The sequence below is a fragment of the Meriones unguiculatus genome, chromosome X, assembly GCF_030254825.1.
Source record: "Meriones unguiculatus strain TT.TT164.6M chromosome X, Bangor_MerUng_6.1, whole genome shotgun sequence".
Taxonomy (NCBI): domain Eukaryota; kingdom Metazoa; phylum Chordata; class Mammalia; order Rodentia; family Muridae; genus Meriones; species Meriones unguiculatus.
Window position 1 is genome coordinate 28689477 of NC_083369.1, and position 25440 is coordinate 28714916.

Here is a 25440-nt window from a genome sequence, read left to right on the forward strand (position 1 = left end):
CCGATCCTGCCACTCTTTTTCCAGCTGTTTCGTGCCTCTCTACCAGCTTTTAGAATATCTCTCATATCTATGTTGGGGCTGGCTGGGAACTAATCGGAGGGCCTGGCCCACTAGTGCTCCAAAAATAAAAAATAAAAAATAAAAAATTTTAAAAAAGGCTGTGAATTTGTTAAAGGTTGTGAATGTTGAAGTTTCGGGTGCTCGCTTTACTAAGCTTTACATTTTATTATGAAAAAATGTAAATTCAGGATATGTAGGTAGTAATCCACCCCTAGCACAATTCGAAGCAAAGTTCCTGTGGAGAAATGGTACAAACCGGAAAATCCGGTTCCAATCCTTACTTCCGTTTATTGTAACCTTTGACCTGAGGGCAAAAGTCATGTGGAGCCAGAACTTCTTTCCTATTGGAGGAAAAATCTGCCGCTGTTACCCTAGCAACCTGAAGGGTTTCGCGCCTTTTGGGTGGACCAATCACAAACAGTGAAGTGGCGCTCGTTAGTCACTGATCGGTGATCTCTAAGGACAGTCCGCTCTCACCGTTTTTTTTTTTTTCATTTTCAGCTTTAGGGAGGATCTGTAGGTCACGGAGCTGGCCAAGTCACTTTCCTGTGACTGATATATTTGTTTTTGGCCCATGGAGCCCGGCTGGGCTTTGCGGCGTTCCCGGACGCGTGGCGGCACACATGCCGCCATACCTGCCGCCATGTCGGACACGGACAGCGACGAGGACTCTGCCGGAGGAGGCCCGTTTTCTTTAACGGGCTTCCTGTTCGGCAACATCAACGGAGCAGGGCAGCTGGAGGGCGAAAGCGTCCTGGATGATGTGAGACGCGGGCATGGGCCTGAGGCGGAGGGCGGCGGCGCTGGGGACGTCGGGTGGAAGAGTCCAGGCTGTTTGCGAAACTGTAGTAGTAGAGGGCGTTTCAGCCCGTTCTGGGTGCAGGGGTTCAGCCTTCTCTTGGGTTTGGGGACTACTGGAGAGAGAGGCGGGCTCAACTCTGAGGAAGAAAGGGGAGAAAAGAGGAAAACGGTTAAGTGCCGGTCATTTATCCTGAGGGTTTGTTTGAACGTAACATTCTACTTGCCTGGTTGGAAAACTAAGATTTAAACCTCGTAGAGTTCTCAGAACCGCTACTGGGTAAGATCCTTCTTGATGACTTTTGGAACTCTTGCTTTTCTGCCTTTTGGTGATCTGGAATAGCTGCAAAGCCAGGACTATGGCTGAAACCTGTGTTGTTTGGATTTGATCTACATGGAGTTTAGTGGGTTTCCTATGCAATATTTTGATGTGGTGTTCCTTTGAGCACATTGTGGAATAATTTCTTAAATGGATTTGTGACTTTATTATGAGCAAGGGAAATAGACCTTGTGTAGGACCTTCAGGTTTAGTTGTTACTTTCAAGTCTTCTGTTGTCCCTTTTCCAGGAGTGCAAGAAACATCTTGCAGGCTTGGGGACTTTAGGTCTGGGCAGCCTGATCACTGAACTCACAGAGAATGAAGAATTGGCTGGGACTGGTGGTGCCTTGCTAAATGATGAAGGTGAAGTGTGGACCATGGGGAGTATTGTGTGCATCAGGGGAGGAGGCTAGCTACTATACACTTATTTTTAAGTGAGGATTAGCTAAGAAAGTGGTAATTACATACTTTTACTTGAGTTATCTCCTTTTATTTTTTACCCATAGGATGTATTAGGAGTAAAGAAGATGCTGTGGACTATTCAGACATCAATGAGGTGGCAGAAGATGAAAGCCAAAGATATCAGCAGACAATGGGGAGCTTGCAACCCCTTTGCCGAGGTCTCTCAACATAGCTCTGCTTATTCTAGAACTCACTGTGTATGCCATATGATCTCAGGCTGGTAGAGATCCACTCTGCCTCTGTTTCCCAAGTGCTGGGATTAAAGATGCAGGTTTAGTGGAGAGTACCCAGAATTTTGTTTTGTTTTGTTTTTGGATAGGGTCTCATGTGTCACAAGCTGGCCTCAAGCTTCATACATAGCTGAGGACTTGAAGTGTTTGTCAAGGGTTGGTCTTCCTGTTCTTGTGTCCTTTGTATTGGGATAAAAAAACATAGTGACATTTGGTGTAAAGATATGATTTGTCTAGAGATTTGAGAAAATGAGAAATAAGAAAGTAATGGGGAAGCCAGGCGTGGTGATTCTAACCAGCACTCTAGAAGTGGAGGGAGGTGGATCTCTGTAAGTTTGAGACCAACCTGCTGGTCTACATAGTAAGTCGAGGTTAGTCAGAACTACATAGTAGAACAAACGAAAGATAAAACAAAAAAAGATGAAAGTAAAAAGAAATGGGGAAATGAATTAGCTAGTGCTCTTTTTTGTTTAGAGACAAGTTAGGATCTCATCATGTAGCTGGCAGGCATGGAATGTACTTGTAGACCAGATTGGCCTGGAATTCATAGAGATCTCCTTGCCTCTGCCTCCCATGCATTGGGATTAAAGCCATGTGAGTATCTGGCCTCAGCAAGCTTTTTTTGTATATTTGTGGGTTTTTTTGGGTTTCTTTTTTTTTGTTTGTTTTAAGAAATGGAAAACACTGCTAAAAACCAAAACCAAGGTTAAAACAAATTTTGTAGCTTCTTTATATATACATTATTTGAGATTTGATGCCATAACTAGTTTCTAGCCAGCATGATTGTTAAATAATGTAGTAGAATGGAAAGAATAGATTTCAGGGTCAAAGTACTAAAGGTTCTAAATGCAACTCCATATTTCACTTATTATCTGACACTTGAATTTGTGGTTTGTAGTAATCACCCAGTTTTCTTCAGTAATCACTAAAATTGTTAATGCTTTTTGGGAATTTAATTTTTTGGTAACATGATGTGAAAGCATCTAATAACCTCCCCTACTTCCACACCCCTAAAAAGAGCCTTGATAATCAGACTGAAAAGGTTCCTTTAGGCAGCCAAGATGTGGTAAAATTGTAGAGATGAGATATGTTGGGACAAAATATATCTATATAGATTAAAATTGGTAGGGTGAGAAGCTGAGGTAGGTGAATTTGGCTCAGCCTCTATTTATTGTTAATTTAGAATTACATTTTTTTTTTAAATTTTGTGTGTGGAAGCCCATGATCCAACACATAGCTTAATAGAATCAGTTCTTTCCTTCTACCATGTGGGCCCTAGGGATCAAATTCAGGTTGTTAGGATTAGTGGTAGGTGCTTTTACCCACTGAGCCATCCTGCCAGCTCCCTTTGGGGCTTTTTGGTTGCTGCCTTGAGTCATCATGTCTTATAATTTAGACCGGCCTTAAACTTGGTATGTAGTTAAGGATGGCCTTGAACACCTAATCATCCAGCCTCTGACTCCCAAATGTAGAAATTACAGGCGTGTTCCACCATACTGGCTGGTAAGGGTTATTGTTGAAGAAGAGAAATATTCAAAACAAAAGAATATTTGGGCAGGCAAGGTAGTGCATTCCTATAATCTCAATACTTAGGCTACAGAAGACTTTGTGTCAAAACATTAAATACAGAATATGGGGTGCTGGAGAGATGACTCAGCAGTTAAAAGCTCTTCCAGAGGTTCTAAGAGTAATTTCCAACCACATGTCAACTTATAACCATCTATAACGGGATCCAAGCCCCTCTTCTGGTGTGCAAATGTACATGCAGAAAAGCACCCATATACATAAAATATATTAACAGACCTTTGCCCAGTCCTGGTAGTGCTCACCTTTAATCCACAGCAGTTGGGAGGCAGAGGAAGGTGGATCTCTGAATTCAGAGCCACTGTCATGTACAGAGCAAGTGCCAAGACAGTGAGGACTATATAGAAACCTTGTCTTGACAAACCAAAACAAAGAAGCTGGAGAGAGGGCTCAGTGGTTAAGAGCACTAGCTGCACTTCCAAATGGACCCGGGTTCAATTCCCAGCAACCACGTGGAAGCTCACAAGTATCCATAACTCCAGTCCCATGTGTTCTGACACCTTCTTGCCAACACACAGAGAATTAAATTATATAAATTATTTTTAAAAGAACATAACAAAATATATTGTTTAGGACCAATTACTGAATATGGCCAGTAGTTTAAAACACTTGATAAGAGTGATCAGCTGCCAATGATAGACAGAAAAGGTATATTAAGGACTTGGGAACTGTGAAGAAAAAGATCTAGTTTTTTGTTCGTTTAATTTCTTTTTAAACTGGGAAAGAATATTCAACTAGATTGAACAACAGAAAACAAAACCCAATATGATAAGGAAAAGGTTTCAAACAATTCTTGGAAGCTCTTATACCCCATGTAACAGATGAGTATTTGGCTATACTATATCTTTCTGAAGGCAGAAGCTTTATCTTCTATTTTGTTTTTTGTTTTGTTGTTTGTTTTTTGAGATGGCTTCTTACTATGTGGCCCTGGTTAGCCTCAAACTCAGATCTACCTGATTCTGCCTCCTTAGTGCTGATATTAAAGGCTAGTGGCACACACACACACACACACACACACACACCTGATTCTGATGTATTCAGGATACATAACACTTAAAGGATACATAACACTTTCATGGTGCTTTAAATTCTTGAGAGTTGAAGGGAACTCCAGGGTATTGTATAGCATTCTTCATACTAAGGAGATCACCTTGGTTTTACCAGATTATGATGAAGATGACTATGATGCTGACTGTGAAGACTTTGATTGCAAGTTGATGCCTTCCCCACCTCTAAGCCCAGGTTCAATGTTTAAAGAGATGGACCAAGATGGTACTACTGGTGGTAAGTAAAATCAGGGTTTCGGGCATGTTTAAGGGGATTTTAAAATATGTTAGAAAAGGATGGTACTTATAGAAAAAAATTACATAGTGTCAAATGCTGATACTGAATAGAAAATTTCCTTTTAAAATGTTCAGTAACTGACAGTCAAGAAATAATAAGTTAACTCAGTGCTTCTCAAATTAGGCTGCTCATCACAGTTATCTAGATACCTGGTTCTTCTGCAGTGTTTGCTTCAGAAGAGTTTCCAAGAATCTTTTTTTAAGACATGGTCTTATTATGAAGCCCCTCACTGGAATTTTGTATAATAAGCGAGACTGCCTTCAGACCTGTAGTAGCAGTCCTTATATTTCTGCCTTCTTAGTGCTGGGATTACATGTACGAGCTACCACATTCTTTGATCCACCAAGACATTCTGGTGCAACTGAATTATATACTTGTACTTGGAAATTATGTGTTTTGAAAAAAGAAAAAGCTTTTAATCTGGGCATGGTAGTGGACACTTATGTTCCCAGGACTCTGAAGGCAGGAGGATGACTGCTAGTTTGAGGCTACCTAGGACTATGTAACAAAGCACTTTCTTAAAAACCAAACAACCTTCTGGAATGTAGAATCACTTATATTCAGAAATTTCAAAGATTGATAAGGTCTTGAGCTGTCGTTTCACCATTCTTATCCCTGTAATGGTATTAATCCTGTCATAGGTCAAACAATAGGGAAAGAACAACATCTTTTTTTTAAACAGTGCCCCACTGTGTATTGCTGGCTGGCCTTGAACTCACAGAGATTTGCTTGCCTCTGCTTCCTGAGTACTGGGATCAAAGGTGTGTGCCACCATGCCCAGCCTTGTTCTTCTGTATTTTGAGGCTATGTTAATCCACATTTTATAGTTGAAACTTTGAGCCATTTTCTTTAGTTTTTAGAGTAAATGTTATTTAACTTTGTGTATAGAATTCATTTTTTGTTATTCTGTGGGCTTTTAATATTCTCCATTCTATAGATCTCTGAACTGAACATAACAGGGCCTGATTAATGTGAAGTATTACCATAATTTTGCTGTTAATCACAATATTGGGCACAGTCTTGGTCATTTATGGAAAGTAGTAAATGTAGTAACAGTGTTGTTTTCTCTCATCTCAACCCTAGGTTACCAGTTCCAAGGTGAGTGGGGGATGGTGGGAACTAACAATTTGGATGAGTTTTCTGGCCTGCATACTAGCAATCTGGGTGCTTGGGCTACATTCCCTGCCACAGAGCCACACATAGTATCTTAGAAGGGGTTGTTAGCTGAATTTAGGAAATGTGTTCACAGTTCCATGCCAAAGGGTTTTCTCTTCCTTTTGCAGAATCTGAAGATGGAGAAGGCATTGTCTTGCCCTCCATCATTACCCTTTCCTCTTTGGCCTCAGATAAAATGGACTTCAGTAGTTCCTCTGACTCAGAATCTGAGATGGGAGCTCAGGAAACAACACAGGCAGAATCTAAGGATGGAAAGCTGACATTACCATTGGCTGGGATTATGGAGCATGATGACACCAAGCAGTTGCCAAATGTCACAGAAGTTTTTCCAGAATTTAAGCCTGGAAAGGTACTTTGCATGGGGAATGTCCATAATGAAAACTGACTTTTTCCAGATTCCAAGTTCTGTTGTTATAATGCTGAATATACAGTTTATGAGATTTAATGATATTCTTACTCAGTGGCAGATACTTGTTTATATAGGAACTTTTAATGTTGTATTAGATTATTAGTGAAGTTGTATGTATTCATAGGAAATGTAGCTTAGAATTTTTAAAAAACATATTGTTGCTAAACATGATTGTGAATGCTTTTAATCCCAACTTGAGAGGTAGAGGCAGGTGGGTCTCTATGAGTTGTAGGCCAGTTTGTACTACACAGTAAGTTCCAGGACAGCCACGGCTATGTAAAGAGTTCTGTCTCAAAGAACAACAAAAGCAAAGTTGTCCTGTTAGCAGATGGTGAGATGGTTCATTGGTTAAAGGCATTTATATGCATGCCTGAGTGTCTCTGCAGACCCACAGATTATTCGGAGACAACCAACTCTTAAACCATTCACATATGTATTATGGCATGTATACCTGCACACATCCGTGAGTGTGCACACACGCACGCGCGCGCGTGCACACACACACACACACACACAAATTCAATGGCTAAAACAATGAATTTCCTGTTAGATTAAAAAGTGGACCAAGTGTCATAGTTATTGTTCTGTTGCTATGTAGAAACACGATGATCAGTGCAACATATAAAGGAAGGCTTTCATTGGATGCTTCCAGTTTCAGAGGGTTAATCCATGAACATTATGGCAGGGAGCACAGTGGCATCTAAGCAGTAGCTGAGAGCTTATGCCTGGATCTACAGGCAGAGAGAGCTTGAGACTAGGTCTGGCCTGGACTTCTGAAACCTCTAAGCCCACCCCCAGTGACACACCTTCTCCAATAAGGCCATACCCTTTAATCCTTTCCAAACAGTTTCACTAACTGGGAACACAAGATTCAAATATATGTCTCTGTGAGGACCATTCTCTTTCAGACTATCACATCAATCCTAGAAGTATAGATCTTTGATCCCAGCTACTAGGGAAGCTAACTAAGACATAAGGATCATAAGTTCAAGGCTTTCTGGGCTTCAGAGAGAGTACATGAGCAACCTGGGCAGCTTAGTACGACCCTGTCTCAAGAAGATGAAGACTAACCAGGGATGGTGGTACATGCCTTTAAACACAGGTAGAGGCAAGTAGATCTCTGAGTCTAAGGCCAGCCTGTTCTACATAGAAAGTTCCAGGCTAAGGTTGCATAGTGAGACCCAGGTTCAGAAAACAAAAATAAAAAAAGCTAAGGTTTTGGAATGCAGTGCAGTGGTAGAATGCAAGTCCCTAGGTTCAAATCCCAGTACCACCTACCTGTCAAAAAGGAAAAGAAGAAGAAATTGTCCAACTCAGGGATAACACTTTTGTGGTCTGACCTTAGCGTTCCTTCATTTCTTTCCTGCAATGAACAGATCATTGGAGAGTTTTTCAGATACTGAATCTCTGACATACTAGTATGTTCTGTGTTCTAGGTGTTAAACTTTTTACGGCTTTTTGGACCAAGGAAGAATGTCCCATCTGTTTGGAGGAGTGCTCGGAGAAAGAGGAAAAAGAAGCAACGTGAACTTACAATTCAAGAAGAGCAGACCCAGGAGGAATGCTCAGTGGAATTAGAAGTCAACCAGAAATCTCTGTGGAAATATGACTATGCTCCACCTCCCCCCCCAGAGCAATGTCTCTCTGATGATGAAGTAGGCAAAGTAGACATGGGTTTAATGTGTACAAGGGGCCATTTAGAAAGCTCTCTAGTTTATGTCAAAGTTGGAACTAACACTTAGGCATGAAGAGTTCTTTGCTAATTATCACTGAATAATTATGAGTTAAATCCAGTGGTCTAACCTTCCCTGTTGTAACAGAAAATATTTGGTGAGTAGGTTAATGCAGGGAAAAGGTGATACATTGCTAAATACAAAGCTATGACTCATGGACAGAGCATGCCATGATGTACCTCTGTTTTTCATGGTCTAACCCCAGGTTAAAATTCCTGTTCAGTAATCATCCTTGTGGTTCTTTTATGCCAACTTATAATTGTTATTCTCTGTACGCTTAGGTCATTTAGTATAGGAAACTCCACCTCTACGTCTTGAACTCTGTTACAGATCACAATGATGGCTCCTGTGGAATCCAAATTTTCCAAGTCAACTGGAGATACCAATAAGATGAAGGATACCAAACCAAAAGTGGCAGAATGGCGTTATGGACCTGCCCGGTTGTGGTACGATATGCTAGGAGTCCCTGAAGATGGCAGTGGGTTTGACTATGGCTTCAAAGTGAAGAAGACTGAACATGAATCTCCAACAAAATGCGACCTGGTGAAGGTAATCAACTCTGGTATATGAGAGAGGAATCAGTGTGCTTCAGGTTCTATCATTTTTACAAACTTCTCAGCTGGGAACTTCTTGGGTAGAAACTTTAGTAGAAGATTTGCATAGTAGGACATATCATCTTATAACTAGTCCCTATTTTAAGGATTCTGTTTTTGAAATGGGTGCTGTTCCAAAGTGGGAGTTGGAGAGGGGACAGATACTTTTTCAGTATCAGGTAATTTGCACAAGTAAAACACCAAATTTTTCCCTTGCTGGAGTGCGATTCCAGGGTCTTGCACATGCTGGGCAAGCACTCTATGGCTGGGCTACATTCTCAATCCTTGGCTTTTGAAACAGGTTTTCACTGTGTATCCTGGGCTGACCTCAAATTTGGAATTCTCCTGTCAATCTTTCTTTTGTTAGGAATGCAGGTATTGGACACTAAGCCTGGAAAAGCACCACTTGAGATATCTCATGAATCATTTAGGCTCTTCATTGTGAACTTTGACCAGTACTGGTTGATTCATTATTCTTTCTACTTGTACAGAAATTAAGAAAACCTGAGGAAAGCAATGGCGTTGATCTTCTGGCAGATGAAAACTTCCTAATGGTGACACAACTGCATTGGGAAGATGATATCATCTGGGATGGGGAGGATGTGAAGCACAAAGTAACAGAACCTCAGCGTGCAAGTATGGCAGGATGGCTTCCTTCCAGTATGGCTAGGAATGCTACGGCTTACAATGTTCAACAAGGTGTGTCTCTGTGCTGGCAGTACCTAGCACACAGTTCTTCATCTCATTCATCATAACTAATCCTAGTTATTCTCTTTTAGGCTGCTGAGGGATAGTGAAATGTTTTAAATGTCATCCCTGATTTTTTTAAAAATGTTTTTTTAATTTTCATTTTATTTTTATTAATTACAGTTTATTCAATTTGTATCCCAGCTGTAGCCTGCTTCCCCATCCCCTCCAATCACATCCCCCCTCCCTATGCCCCTCCTCCAGTCCACTGAAGGGGAGGCCCTCCTCCACTTCATCTATCTGTAGTCTATCAGGTCTCATCTTCATTGTCTTCCTCTGTGGACTGGTAAGGCTGCTCAACCCTCAGGTGGAGTTGATCAAAGAGCTAGCCCATGTCAGGGACAGTCCCTATTCCTATTATTGGGGAACCCTCTTGGACATTGGGCTGCCATGGGCTACATGTGTGCATTGGTTCTAGTTTATCTCCATGCATGGTACTTGTTTGTAGTATCAGTCTCACAAAAGACTAAAGTGCCTAGATTTTTTGTTCTGTTGGTCTCCTTGTGGAGCTCCTGTCCCCTCCACGTCTTTTTATCTCCCCCTACTTTCATAAAATTCCCTGCACTCTGCCCAAAGTTTGGCAATGAGTCTCAGCATCTGTTTTGATACCCTGCTTGGTAGAGTCTTTCAGAGGCCCTCGATGATAGGTCCTGTCCTGTTCCCTGTTCTCTCCCTCTTCCGATGTCCATCTCATTTGCTTTTCTGAATGAAGATGCTTTTCTGAACATCTTTCCCAGGGTCCTTCTCCTTCCTTAGCTTCTTTAGGTGTATAGATTTTATTATGATTATTCTATATTATATGGCTAATATCCACTTATAAGTGAGTATATACCATGTGTGTATTTCTGCTTCTGGGATACCTCACTCAGGATGATAATTTCTAGATCCCACCATTTGCCTACAAATTTCATGATTTCCTTGTTTTTAATTGCTGAGTGGTATTCCATTGTGTAAATGCACCACAATTTCTGTATTCATTCCTCAACTGAGGTTGTTTACATCTGGTTTGTTTACAGCTTCTTGCTATTACAAATAAAGCTGCTATGAACATGGTTGAGCAAATATTCTTGTTGTACACTTGAGCATCTTTTGGATATATACCTAGGAGTGGTATAGCTGGATCTTGAGGAAGCACTATTTTTAATTGTCTGAGAAAGCAGCAGATTGATTTCCAAAGTGGTTTTACAAGTTTACATTCCCATCAACAATGGAGGAGGACTCCTTTTACTCCACATCCTTTCCAGCATGTGTTGTCTCTTGAGTTTTTTTTATCTTAGTCTGATGAGTGTAAGGTGAAATCTCAGGGTCATTTTCATTTGCACAAGGATGTTGAGCATTTCTTAAGTGTTTCCCTGCTATTAGATGTTCCTCCATCGAGAATTCTCTGTTTAGCTCTGTACCCCATTTTTTAACAGGGTTACTTGATTTGTTGCTGTTTAACTTTTTAAGTTCTTTATATACTCTGGATATTAGCCCTCTGTCAGATATAGGGTTGGTGAAGATTCTTTTCCAATCTGTGGCTGTTGTTTCGTTCTGCTGAAAGTGTCCTTTGCTCTACAGAAGCTTTTCAGTTTCTTGAGGTCCCATTGATTGATTGTTGCTCCTAGAGCCTGTGCTGTTGGTGTTCTGTTCAGGAAGTTGTCCCCTGTGCCAATGAGTTCAAGGTTCTTCCCAACTTTTTCTTCTAACAGGTTTAGTGTGTCTGGTTTTATATTGAGGTCTTTGATCTACTTGGACTTTAGTTTAGTGCAGGGTGATAAGTATGGATCTGTTTGAATTTTTCTACATTTAGATATCCAGTTAGACCAGCACCATTTGTTGAATATGACATCTTTTTTACACTGTATGGTTTTGGCATCTTTGTCAAAGATCAATTATCCATAAGTGTATGGGTTTATTTCAGGGTCTTCTACTTGATTCCATTGACACGCCAGTTGGTTTCTATGCTAGTACTATGCAGTTTTTATTACTCTTGCTCTATAGTTTCTATTACTCTTGCTCTCATCTTGAGATTAGGGGTAGAGATACTTCCAGAAGATCTTTTATTGTAGCGCATTGTTTTAGCAATTCTGTGTTTCTTGATATTTCATATGAAGTTGAGAATTTGTCTTTCAAGTTATATAAAGAATTGTGTTGGTAAGTTGATGGGAAATGCATTGTATCTATAGATTGCTTTTCTTAAGTTGGCCATTTTTACTATGTTAATCCTAGCCCAAGCCATGAGCATGGAAGATCTTTCCATCTTCTGATATCTTCCTCTATTTCTTTCTTCAGAGATTGAAAGTTTTTTTCATACAAGTCTTTGACTTGGTTAGAGTTACACCAAGGTACTTTATGTCCTTTGTGGCTATTTTGAAGGGTGGTGTTTCCCTAATTTCTTTCTCAGCCCTTTTGTCTTTTGTATACAGGAGGGCTACTGATTTTTTTTTTTTTAGTTGATATTGTATCCAGCCACTTGGCTGAAGGTGTTTATCAGCTGTAGGAATTCCCTGGTTGAATTTTTGGGGTCACTCATGTATACTGTCATATCATCTGTAAAGAGTGATATTTTGACTTCTTCTGTTCTGAACTAAATCCACTTGATCTCCTTTAATTGTCTTATTGCTCTAGCAAGGACTTTAAGTACTATGTTAAAGAGGTATGGAGAGAGTATCCGGCCTTGCCTTGTACCTGATTTCACTGGGATTGATTTATGTTTCTCTCTGTTTAGCTTGATGTTGGCTATAGGCTTGCTGTATATTGCCTTTAGGTATGTGCCTTGTATCCCTGATCTCTCCAAGACTTTAAACATATATGAATGTTGGATTTTATCAATTGCTTTTTCAGCATCTAAGGAGATTATCATGTGGTCTTTTTCTTTCAGTTTTTTTATATGGTGGATTACATTGATGGATTTCTGTATATTGAACCACACGTGCATACCTGGGATGAAGCCTACTTGGTCATGGTGGATGATATCTTTGATGTGTTCTTGTATTTTGTTTGCGAGTATTTTATTGAATATTTTTACATCAGTGTTCTTAACAGAGATTATCCTGAAATTCTCTTTCTGTGTTGGGTCTTTGTGAATTTTAGATATCAAGGTGACTGCAGCTTCATAGAATGAGTTTGGTAATGTTCCTTCTGTTTATGTTTTGTGGAATAGTTTAAAGAGTATTGCTGTTTCCTCTTCTTTGAAAGTTTGGTAGAATTCTGTGCTGAAGCCATTTGGCCCTGGGCTTTTTTAGGATGGGATACTTTTGATGAGAATTTCTATTTCCTTAAGGCATATAAGACTATTTACTTTATTTAGCTGGTCTTGATTCAGCTTTGGTAAGTAGATTTGATCAAGAAAATTGTTCATTTCATTTAGATTTTCAAATTTTGTGGCGTATAGGCTTTTAAAGTAAGACCAAATGATTGTATTTCCTCAGTGTCTGTTGTTATGTCTCCCTTTTCACATCTGATTTTATTGATTTGGATGGTGTGTCTCTGCCTTTTAGTTAGTTTGGCTAAGGGTTTGTCTATCTTTTTTTTTTTTTTTTCTTTTTTTCTCAAAAACCAGCCCTTGATTTCATTGATTCTTTGAATTGTTTTGTTGTTGTTGTTGTTGTTGTTTGTTTCTAATTCATTGATTTCAGCCTGTGTTTGATTATATCAAATGGTCTACTCCTCTTGGGTATGTCTACTTCTTGTTTTTCCTAGGGCTTTCAGGTGAGCACTTAAGTTGTTTTGAATTTCTTCCTGAAGACAATTTATCATTTTTCTCAACTAAGTTAAAATAAAGAATACTGTACTTAGCTGGGCAGTTGCTGGCACATGCCTTTGATTCCAGACCTAGGGAGGCAGAGGCAGGTTGATCTCTATGAGTTTGAGGCCAGCCTGGGCTACAGAGTGAGTTCTGGGATAGCAAAGGCTACATAGAGTAACCCTGCACCGAAAAGCCAACCAAGAAACCAAACAAACAAAACCAACCCTCCAACACTTCCAGACACAAAATATGCTTAATAGCATGAAAACAGAGTCAGAAAGGAAAATTTTGATATTTTAAAAATTAGTAGTTATATTAAAATTTTAACTTTTTTTTACATATTTGTGGTTAAGTTTAGTTACTTGATTCATGTTTGACAATGTCTTGCTTTGTATCTGAAGCTAACTGGAGCTCACTGTGTAGCCCAGGATGTCCTACCCTCACCATCCTTGTAATTCAAGTTTCCAAGTGCTACAGTAACAGGTGTTTGTTGCCACTCCTTTTATTTGTTTTTGATAGGGTTGCTATAAAGATTAAACTGACCTGGAACTCAGAGATCCATCTGACTCTGTCTCCTGAGTGGTAGTGTTTTTGGAGACAGGGTCTTGCCTATCTTGTATCCCAGGTTAGATTCAGATTTGCTGGAGTCTTTCTACCGCAGCCCCACAAGTGCTAAGATTACATATGTAAGCCACCACATCCCACCATATATATTGTGGTTTTTCTCTTCCTTTGTTGTTGTTGTTTTTGAGATAGTTTCTCACTGTGTATTCCTGGCTGTCCTGGAACCTTTTATGTGTAGAATAGGCTGGGCAGAAACTTAGATCTGCCTGCCACTGCCTCCCTAGTGCTGGGATGAAAGATGTGTGACACTATGTCTTGTTGATGTTCTCTTAACATAATTTTATATGTAAGTATTCAAAGTCATATATATAAATGGTAGTGACATGGGAAACTTTTATTATTTATGAAATTTTAGAAGAAAAACAGTTTTAAATACCTCAATTGTGGCTATGTTAGAGCTGTCAGTCAGACATGAAAGCACTTTTAAACAAATCCTTGACAATCTCTAAATCTTGGTAATCCTTTGACTAACAATGAGATCAGAGGGACATATTAGAAAGTTGCCTTGATTCTTTAGATTTCCAAGACAGGATTTCACTCTGTATCCTTTGCTGGTCTAGTACTTGACATACATTTACTCCAGGTGCCACGGACCAACCCAGCTGGGTCCCACAACCGTGGGAGAATTCATTCTGTGGACCAGGCTGGCCTATAACTCACAGAGATCTACCTGCCTCTACTTCCCAGAGTGATGGGATTACAGGAGTCTACCACCTCACCTGCATTCTGTCCCCCCCTCCTTTCTGTTTCTCTTTGAGATAAAGTCTTGCTGTGAATCACTGGCTGGCCTCCCTCTGCCTCTCCTTTCCCAAATTCTAGGATCAAAGAAGAGGTCTACCACACCCAAGTCAGTTACCTAATATTGATACAAGATGTTGATATGTAGCCAGTCATGTCTCAAGCTCACAATATTTTTTTCAGTTTCCTGAGAAAAAAACAGTATTTGTATTTTGTGCATAATGTTCTCAGAAATGCATTTTCCTTACTTACTAATAATTGTTTTATTTGCTAATATAGGTTAAAGCCAGTATTTATCACCATAATTTTTATTGCTTTATTTATTATTTCTGTGCATTGGAGTTTTGCCTGCATGGATGTCTGTGTGAGTGTGTCAGATCCCCTAGAACCAGAGTAACAGTTGTAAGCTACCATGTGTGTGTTGGGAGTTGAACCTCAGTCCTCTGGAAAAGGAATTAGTGCTGTTATCTGCTGAGCCATCTCTCCAGTCCCTCACCATAATTACTTAGCTATTCCCTTAGTAAGTAGGCTATTTAAGTTTTAACTATTATACACAATATTGTAATGGACATTTTGTCAGCAGTGGTTTCTGTCTGGTGAGATATACATGATCTCTAGTAGATTCCTTTGAATAGTTTTGTGAATACCTGCACTAATTAGTTCTTTTTTTGTTTGCTAGGATAAAATCTGAAAGGAGTGTTAATGTTTTGTTTGTTTTCTGTCTGTTAACTGTTTTGTCTTCTTTTGGCCAGGTTTTTCAACCTCATTGGATGATGATAAACCTTGGTACTCCATTTTCCCCATTGATAATGAAGATCTGGTGTATGGACGTTGGGAAGACAATATCATTTGGGATGCTCAGGCCATGCCTAGAATTTTGGAGCCTCCTGTCTTGACACTTGATCCCAATGATGAAAACTTGATTTTGGGTATGTTGGTGGCAGAAGCTAATGTTCTCTTATCTTTGACATCATATTGAATTTACATCAAAGGGCAAGAGGTAACAAAAATGTTAGTGAAGGGAAAAACTGGAGAATTGTTAGGTCATGATTTTTAAAAAGCAGTGTTAGAGCTGTCAGTTTCTATTTGAATATTGTTTAGGAAACTCCCATATATGAATGTTGAAAATTATATCTTTGAAGTAGTCATCAGACATGGCTGGGAAGTGGTGGCAACCACCTTAAATCCCAGCATTTGGGAGGCAGAGGCAGATGGATCCCTGAGTTTGAGGCCAGCCTGGACTGCATAGTTAGTTCTAGGACAGCCAGGACTTCACAGATGAACTGTCTCAAAACCAACCAACCAACCAAAAGACATCAGACATGTAGTTTAGCTGGAACAAATTACCAAGTGAAAGTAGTCTGGAAGTGAAGTGAGAGATCTACTTAGAAACTCCAAAAGTTCAGTGGGAAAGGTGACTTTTAGCTGGACCTGGTAGCATGGATCCCAGTTACTTAGGAGGCCAAGGCAAGAAGACTCTAAGTTCAAGGCTACAGAGTGTGTTCCAGGGCAGCTTTGGCAACATAGTAAGATTCTGTTTAAAACTAATGCAAAAAGATGTCAAGAAGGCTGGAGATACAACTCAGTTGTAGAGTCCTTGCCTAGCCTGTATTGTACCTTAGTTTTAATCCTTAGTATTGCACAAAAGGGGAGGAGAAGAGGGGGTAAGAAGAAGGGAAGAAGAAGAGAATGAAGAGGAGGAAAGAAAGATAGTGAGCCTTTAGGGATAGCAAGGAAGAGGAGGAAAGAAAATGAGCATTCAGGGATAGTAATTGCAAAGTCATTTCTTGTTATATCCTCAGAGATCCCTGATGAGAAGGAAGAAGCTACTTCTGATTCCCCTTCCAAGGAGTGTAAGAAAGAACCATCTGTGAAGAAGAGTCGAATTCTCTTAGGAAAAACAGGAGTCATCAAGGAAGAGCCACAGCAGGTTGGTGAAAAGAAAAGGACTTGGTGTTTAGAAGAACAAAGAAAGGTATTAGGAAAGGGTAGTTTGATGATGCTTATTTGATCTGCCATTAGAACATGTCTCAGCCAGAAGTGAAAGATCCATGGAATCTCTCCAATGATGAGTATTACTATCCCAAGCAACAAGGTCTTCGAGGCACTTTTGGAGGGAATATCATTCAGGTACAAATAGCTGCTTTCTTTTGATGGAGGATATGGGTAGATATTGCCTGGGAAAGAGATAGTATTTGCTTTTAACTCTTCTGCTTCCTGTTTAGCACTCGATTCCAGCTGTAGAATTACGGCAGCCCTTCTTTCCCACCCACATGGGACCCATGAAACTCCGGCAGTTCCATCGCCCACCTCTGAAAAAGTACTCCTTTGGGGCATTATCTCAGCCAGGACCACACTCAGTCCAGCCTTTGCTGAAGCACATCAAAAAGAAGGCAAAGGTATAATTGACTCCTGGTTACAAGAAAAGGTCTAAAAGATAAATGGGGTGCAAATTGGGGGACTATACTGGATATTAGACTATATTAGGGAATTGTTTGTTTTCTCAGAGGTGATACAGTTTTATTTTGGTTATTCAGAAGAATGTCCTTATTCTTAGAAGATACATATGGTTATACTTAAGGCTAAAATATTGCAGCTTTCAAAACTGGTTTACTAAAATCTGTAGAAAATTTATAGATAAATGGAGAAAATATTTAAGTAGTGAGATGAAAGATATTCAGAGTACTAGTCTTTCAATTTTAATGATATGTTTGAAAGTTTTTACAATGAAATTGAAAAAATGATATGCAAAGAATGTTTTGGTTTTGTCTCAGATTGGATGATAACAATGTGTGTAGTTTATCTTCCTGTGGGAAATAGGCTGTATTGTCTTCATTCTGGACAGATGAGAGAACAAGAGAGGCAAGCCTCAGGTGGTGGAGAGATGTTTTTTATGCGCACACCTCAGGACCTCACAGGCAAAGATGGAGACCTCATTCTTGCAGAATACAGTGAGGAAAATGGACCATTAATGATGCAAGTTGGCATGGCAACCAAGATTAAAAACTACTATAAACGAGTGAGACTATATTCAAATATTTTTTATGTTTTTTTTGTTGGTGTATGTTTAAAAAAAGAACTCATTTATTTTATTTTATGTGCGTGAGTATTTTGCTGCACAAATGTATGTTTGTGCACTACATATGTGTGTCTGTTGTCTTTGGAGTCCAGAAGAGTGTTTCAGGTCCCCTGGAACTGGAATTGTGGATGGCAATAAGCCATCATGTGAGTGCTGAGACCCAAACCTGGGTCATCTATAAGAACAACAAGTGTTCTTAACCATGGAGCCATCTCTCCAAGCCCTGAAATTTTTGTTATCAACATAACTAATTAGGTTTGTGGTGATAATCTGTGACCATGTATTTTGCCCTACACATTTCTTAGAAGAAAGGAGTGGTATCTCTTGTTAATAGCAAATGCTGCCCTTTTGGAAGATTACATTAGTTTTATTCTATGAGTCTAACTGAGTTCACTATGTTTTTCCTAGAAATCTGGAAAAGATCCTGGAGCCCCAGATTGCAAATATGGACAAACTGTTTATTGTCACACATCTCCTTTCCTGGGCTCTCTTCATCCTGGCCAGTTGCTGCAGGTGACAATTCTTTCCTGTCTTTATTCTGTCCTAAAGAAATTGACAGATCAGGAGCAAGTTTGCCCCCAAAAGAAACAATTTTGTTTGATTGAAATACTGTTCATGTATTAGGTATAAGGAAGTGTGATCCACTAGGAGTGATGGTGGGTGTGGTGGTGTACACCATTAATCTCAGCCCTTGAGAGGCAGAATTTGAGACCAGTGTGGTCTACCTATTGAGTTCCTGGTTATCCAGGGCTGTGTAGTAAGACCCTACCTCAGAAAAGGGGAGGGGTCTGGAGAGGTGACTCAGCAGTTAAGAACACTGGATTCTCTTCCAGAGTACTGAGTTTGATTACCCAGCACCTACACAGCAGCTCAGAAACATCTTTAAGTCTAGTTTGGGGAGATCCGAACCTTCTTCTAGTCTCTATGGGTACTTCATCCTTGTGGTGCACAGACATGGATGAAGGCAAAACACCCATACACATTTAAAAATTTTTAAAAGAATTAAAAATAAATTGTTAGTATAATCCAGTGGACATAAAGTGCAGGAGGATCATAGGTTCAAGGTCATCCCTGGCTATGTAGCAAGTTTGAAGGTTGTCTGGTATATAGGAGACTTTGTCTCAAAAACAAAACCAGCAAAAGAGAAAGATTAGTATAATTTAAAAATGAAGACAAAGTTTTTTCTTGAAAATAATTCTCTGTGTTATTTTTTATATTTTTAGTCTAAATGTAGAATACTGACTTTCTTATATTTGATTTGTGGGGGGTTTCTGTGTGAATGTGTGTGTGTGTCTGTGTTTGTGTGTGTGTCTGTGTGTGGCTTTTTAGAGCTAAGATCTTACTCTACAGCATAGGTTGGCCTGCAATTTACCCAGTAGCCTGGAATGGCCTCAAGCTCTGAGGCAACCCTCAGCCTTATGAGTGCTTAGATTGCAACTATGGGCTACTAGAAAACAGCTTTTGGAAGTACACACTGGCCAGGGTGGTGATGGTGGCAGTGATGGCACACTCCTTTAACTCCAGCACTCAGGAGACAAAAGTGAGCCCATCTCTGAGTTCCAGGCCAGCCTGGCTGGTCTACAGAGTGAGTTCCTGGATAACCAGGGCTGCTGTGGGTGGTGCCTGCTTGTAATCCCAGGACTAGGAGGTCACAGGCAGGAGGACACAAGTTTGAATGGAGCTTCGCCTATAGAGCAAGACCATGTCTCAAAAATGAGAAAAACAAGCAGAAAGAACACCAGGGAGTCTGTGCAGAATTAATGTACGTTATGAGTGTTTTAAATTCTTTTTTTTAATTTTTTATTTAACTCTTATTAATTACACTTTATTTATTTTGTATCCCCCCATAAACCCCTCCCTCCTCCCCTCCCGGTCCCACCCCCTTTCTGCATGAATGCCCTTCCCCAAGTCCACTGATAAGGGAGGTCCTCCTCTATCAGTTCTCATAAGTTTGAGGGACTAGGGATGTCGCTCAGTGATAGAGCGCCCTGGGTTGGTGTCTACCACTGCTACAAGTGGTACGTTTTGATGATAATTAGTTGTGGCCTTGGGAATACTGAGCCCTACTTGAATGTTAGAGTCTTGGCTGGGTAAAGTGCTACTTTTTGTGCTTTCTTCTAAAGGTTATAGTGGGGTCCTTTGGTAATAGCTTTGAAAAAGAATTATGGAAGTCCACAAATGACATGGGATTGCCTAACTCCAGAACTGCCTTTGTTTCCCCCTAACCCCTGTTTCATTTCTCATGCTAATCTTTTCCTTTTTATCGCTTTCTTTTTTGAGACAGGGACTTACTCTGTAGTCTAGAAGCGGCTGTGAACTTGGCATATAGACAAGTCTGAACTTGTAGCAATCCTCCTGCCTCAGTCTCCCAAGTGATAGGATTACAGGTGTGATAGGATTTAAGTGTGTGGCAGTGTCCACAGCAACCTTAATAAAGCATTCCTTTATTCTTACATCTTGTTTATTTATTTCACTGTTACTATTGCTAGCTCATGTGTGCTGCAAATTTCCTTTTTTTAATCATTTTCTTCTAGGTTTGTAGAGACAGGTAGTGCTGGAGGATTAAACCTGCAGCCTTGTGTATGCAAAGCAATTGATCTACTACACAGTCACACCCTTAGCCCCTCTCAGCAGATTCTGATTATTGTTGGCTTGCCTGTTACTGTACTTTTCCTTGAGATTTCTTGTTGGGTTTTAACCAACCCATCTCCTTTAGTGACAACATTTATAGATTCTTTTCTTTTTTTACACTGTATATGAGTGTGTAGATACATGTGCACCCAGAAGGCAGCTGGATCTTTCCCTTTTGTGGTTCTTCAAAATATCACACAAATGGCCCTGATAGTCTTTGAGGGATTTGTAAACTTCTGTCTAAAACTTGAGAAGCCATGTCCCCATCATCTTCACTGTTCTCAGCATTATCTTCAGAGTTTCCATAGAACAGCTGCTTAGACTGAGCGCTCAGGAGCTTTCCCAGTCCAATGTTCCAAACTCCTTTTACAATCCTCCAAAAAAACACAGTCAGGTATGTCACAACCATAGCTTATGATCCTGGTGCCTGTTTCTGTCTTAAGATTTCTGTTGCTGTGACACAGTACCATGACAGACCAGGATTTACATGATGCAAAGAGAGAATTGACTTATGCAAGCTGTCCACTTGGCTTATATTATTAACATACATGTGCTCTCTTGTGTACATGTACACACATATAAACAATGTAAATAAATGAAAAATGTAATTAAAATTGGAAGATTACTTACTATCTTTGGTAATTCCATCTACAATTAATGATTAGAATTTATTTTCTCGTTCAGGTGGTGGTGGCTCATGCCTTAAGTGCTAGCACTTAAGAGGCAGAGGCAGGTGGATCTCTGAGTTGGAGGCCAGTCTGGTCAGGATAGCCAGGACTACACACAGAAACTTTGTCTCAAAACCACCCCACCAAAAAAAAAAAAAGGAAGAATTTAAATTTTCTACCAGTATAAAAATCTTCATTTTTAGTGTTCATTATTAAGATTTTTGAAAAGGGATTTTTTTTTTTTAAATCTGAATTTGTTGTTGTGTCTGTGTGAGGGTGTCGGATCCCCTGGAACTGGAGGTACAGAAAGTTGTGAGCTGCCTTGTGGGTGTTGGGAATTGAACTTGGGTCCTCTGGAAAATCAGCAAGTACTCTTAACCGCTGAGCCATCCCTCCAACACTCATTATTAGGATTTTAAAACAATTTACCTTTAAGCTGTGGGGTGGTGATCACAACTTTAATCCCATCTTTCCGAAGGCAGAGGCAGGTGGATCTCTCTGAGTTTGAGGCTAGCCTGCTCTACAGAGTAAGTTCCAGAATAGCCAGGGCTGTTACACAAAGAAATCCTGTTTCAATAAAAACAATAGAAATGTTATTTGGGTATGTACGCATATGAGTTCACCTGTGGAGACAGAAGAGGATGGGTCTGATTCCTTGTATCTAAAATTATGGGTATTTGTGAGCTGTTAGATATGGGTGATAAGATTAGAACTCCAGGCCTCAGAATAGAATAGCACTTGCTTTTAACTGCTTAGCCCTCTCTCTACCTCTCTTAGGACTTTTTAGTGGTGGGAGATGCCTCTCTTTAGATTCAAAGCCTATAACAATTAATCCCTATCTAGCTTCTACTTTTATCTCAAATATTTCTTATAACTGCACTTCTGTTGTGTCCTTTTAGCATCCATACTTTACTTCATTTTTTAATTAACTAATTATAAGAAAATCTTCTGAAGCCAGGTATGATGGTAGCATGCTAATACTTAACAGTCTCAGTGATACAGGAAAATTGCCTTGTTTTTGAGACTCTCTGGGCTTCTTGAGACCATATCCTTCTAAATTATTTCGTCATCATCTTTTGTGTTTGAGAATGTAGGTTAGGAGAACATTAACATGTTAATTATGAAACTCTTCAAAGCAGACCTATGGAATATAGACATTTTAAGTGTCCTGCACTGTGCAGCTAAGAAAACTTAAGCTCAGAAACTTTGACTTGTGTGACTTCATACAGTGACTCTTAAAGGCTGTTTCTTCTGAATCTAAACTGTTTGTGTCAAGAACTCTCTTATATAGCCTGTGTTGCCTCAGAATTGCTATGTAGCCATCAAGGATGACCTTGATTGAACTCAAACAAACAGCAACAACAAAAGGATGACCTTGAACTTCTGATCCTCTTGCTTCTACTTTTCAAGTGCTGGGATTATGGCTATGTGTTATAACACCTTTCCTCCAGTACCATTAATTAATTAATTTGTGTGTGTATGTATGTATGTGTACTATGTGTGTTCTATCTGTGTGTGTTGAAGCCATAGCCAGATGTCAGTGTTGGTTGTCTTCTTGTAATACTCGCTACCTTATTTTTTGAAATGGTATCATCTCTCATAGATCCCAGAGTACACAGTTCTGCCTAGGCTAGCAGGTTCAAAGGATCTTCTTGTCTCCTCTGTTCATCTTTCTTCTACCACTGGGATAATATACTTATGCCTCTGTTCTCAGCTTTTTTATGTGACTGCTGGGGATGTAAACTCATGTTCTCATACTTGTACATCAAGCTCTTGACTCACTGAACCAGGTCTTAGCCCCATTTTTTTTTTCTTTTTTGTAAGAGGAGTTTTCTCATGCAACCAGGCTGATCTCAAATTTACTATGTAGTCAAAGCTGGCTTTGAGGCCTAATCTTCCTGGTTTTCTTAGCAAAGTTGGCCATTTCAGAATATACCACTGTGCCTACTTTTGAATCATGTTTTTTAATTGAGGGACAATCTCCTGCCATAGCTTAGGCTGGCCTGGAACTTACTATATAGCTCAGGATGGTCTTGATCCTCCTTCCTTCCCCTACAGAATACTAGATTTCAAGCATAAATTGCCATACCTGGCTCTATTTTTAAAGTTTTTCTTTTTGTCTATTAGATTCTAAAAGATAGTGGGTAGAAAAAAACTTTAAAAATAATCTTGTTCTTTATATTCCATAAAATTTACCTATTTTATTGTACAGACTTTAGATCAAAGATACAGATTAAAGTAATTTCTTTCCATTTTCAATAGTTGCCTGAATTTTCTAGAGCTTCTCTGTAAATGACTTTTGTGGTTTGCTTTCATTAGGCATTTGAGAACAACCTTTTTCGTGCTCCAATTTATCTTCATAAGATGCCAGAGACTGACTTCTTGATCATTCGAACACGGCAGGGCTACTATATTCGAGAATTAGTGGATATTTTTGTGGTGGGCCAGCAGTGTCCCTTGTTAGAAGTTCCTGGTCCTAACTCCAAAAGGGCCAATACACACATCCGAGACTTTCTGCAGGTAAAGTTAGAGTTGGTCTAAGATGCTAATAGAAAGATGAAAGCATATCTGAGCTTAGTTGTGGGAATGGAACCTGGTGAGGACTTTTATTCTTTATCTAGTAAAACATATTTGGCTCATTGGACAGGTTTTTATTTATCGCCTCTTTTGGAAGAGTAAAGATAGGCCACGGAGGATCCGGATGGAAGATACAAAAAGAGCCTTTCCATCGCATTCAGAAAGCAGCATCCGGAAAAGGCTAAAGCTCTGTGCTGACTTCAAACGTACAGGTAATCAGTGTGACTACTTGTCTTCTATGATGCTCTCATAATCCCCCAAAATTATGAATTTCAGTTAAAACAAGTCATATCTAATAGAATAGAAATTGATGACTGTCAAAATGAGAGGTACCAAATCATGTAACTAGAGGTTTTCTTTTTTTATAATTTGATGATAATTGGTTACCAATGAAGTCCATGTGAGTATTTACATGTCCTACATAAGATGTAGGAAGCCTTGAAGCAGGGCGTTTGTTAACTCATCATATATAGGGCATTTCTTGTTTCACTGTATGTTTACTGTGATAATGCTTTTGGGTCTTTAGAATTCAGAACAGTTTCCCTGTATCTTTTCCAGGGATAGATTCAAACTGGTGGGTGCTAAAGTCTGATTTTCGTTTGCCGATGGAAGAGGAGATCAGAGCTATGGTATCCCCAGAACAGTGCTGTGCTTATTATAGCATGATAGCTGCAGAGCAGAGACTAAAGGTGAGCCTCTTCTTCTTAGGGACTGCTTATGTCCATATTTGTTTTCAGAGAGATAGAATAGAATACTGTAGAGATGGTAGTTACTAGATTATTTCCAGTTAGTCAACAATTTAAACTGTATGAGATACTTTCTGTCAGCATAGATTCTAAGGAAAGATACAGTGTAGCTAAACGCCAGTGTGAAGCTCATTGAGGGACTTAAGTCATAGTGCCTTTTCTTAGAAATGATCAGCTCATTCAAATGAGTTATATCTCTTTTGTAAAACAAGCAGGGAAAGGTCTTTTCAGATTCCCTGGTAGATGATAGCTGGAAGTATGGTTTAGAGATGCACAGCATATGAGTCTGTCTTAGTTAGGGTTTCTGTTGCTGTGAAGAGTCACCACGACCATGGTTAGTCTTATAAAGGAAAACATTTAACTGGGGTTGGCTTACAGTTTCAGAGGTTTAGTCCATTATCATCATGACAGGAAGCATGACAACATGCAGGCAGACATGGTGCTAAAGAGGTGTCCAGAAGTTCTACATCCAGGTTGGCAGGCAGCAGGAAGAGAGCGACACTGGTGCTGGCTTCAGCATTTGAGACCTCAAAGCCCACTTGCACTGACACACTTCTTCCAACAAGGTCACACCTACTCTAACATGGCCACATCTCCCAATAGTGCCACTCCCTCTGAGCCTATGGAGGCCATTTTCATTGAGACAACTAGAAAGCTAAAACAGAACAAGTACAACTGAAAAATTCTGTAGTTAGGATTTTAGTTTGTTTGCTCTTTAAATGGGCCCTAGCTATCCACATGTCCACATAAGTTCCTTGAAAACTTTTTTATAAGTGATGGAGAGATGGCTCAGTGGTTAAGAGCACTGACTGCTCTTCCAAAGGACCCAGGTTCCATTCTCATCACCAACACGGTAGCTCACAAATGTGTAACTCCAGTTCCAGGGATCCAATACCTTCACACAGACACACATGCAGGTAAAACACCAATTCACATAAAATAAGATATAAATTATTTAAAAGGAGATTCTAGAGAAAACAAACTCTTGTTTGAACCCAAGTCCTTGAACATGGTAGGCAAGCACTCTACCACTGAACTATATCACTAGTGTGTCAAAATTCCTTGGAATTTGGCACATCTTCAAATAGCTCAAGGATGCATAATAGTAATACATACTTCAGCAATTACAGAATCCATTTTCTATGTACAAGACAGCTTGTTTTTTTTTTTTTTTATACATGTGATATTCAGT

At 39.7% G+C, this 25440-nt stretch overlaps 1 protein-coding gene across 1 annotated transcript in view; it reads left to right on the forward strand.

Moving 5' to 3' along the window:
- The first annotated feature begins 703 nt into the window (after positions 1 to 703).
- The window catches only part of LOC110544180 (transcription initiation factor TFIID subunit 1-like), a 120747-nt gene continuing 96010 nt past the window's right edge, over positions 704 to 25440 (forward strand). Inside the window, exons 1-17 of the mRNA XM_060375510.1 lie at positions 704 to 823; positions 1426 to 1540; positions 1684 to 1797; positions 4618 to 4737; positions 6081 to 6322; positions 7819 to 8037; positions 8446 to 8664; positions 9200 to 9407; positions 15300 to 15476; positions 16350 to 16477; positions 16570 to 16677; positions 16773 to 16946; positions 17393 to 17566; positions 18035 to 18139; positions 23245 to 23445; positions 23573 to 23714; positions 24061 to 24191. Of these exons, the coding sequence (XP_060231493.1) occupies positions 704 to 823; positions 1426 to 1540; positions 1684 to 1797; positions 4618 to 4737; positions 6081 to 6322; positions 7819 to 8037; positions 8446 to 8664; positions 9200 to 9407; positions 15300 to 15476; positions 16350 to 16477; positions 16570 to 16677; positions 16773 to 16946; positions 17393 to 17566; positions 18035 to 18139; positions 23245 to 23445; positions 23573 to 23714; positions 24061 to 24191 (2697 nt within the window). The remainder of the gene's footprint in view (positions 824 to 1425; positions 1541 to 1683; positions 1798 to 4617; positions 4738 to 6080; positions 6323 to 7818; positions 8038 to 8445; positions 8665 to 9199; positions 9408 to 15299; positions 15477 to 16349; positions 16478 to 16569; positions 16678 to 16772; positions 16947 to 17392; positions 17567 to 18034; positions 18140 to 23244; positions 23446 to 23572; positions 23715 to 24060; positions 24192 to 25440) is intronic.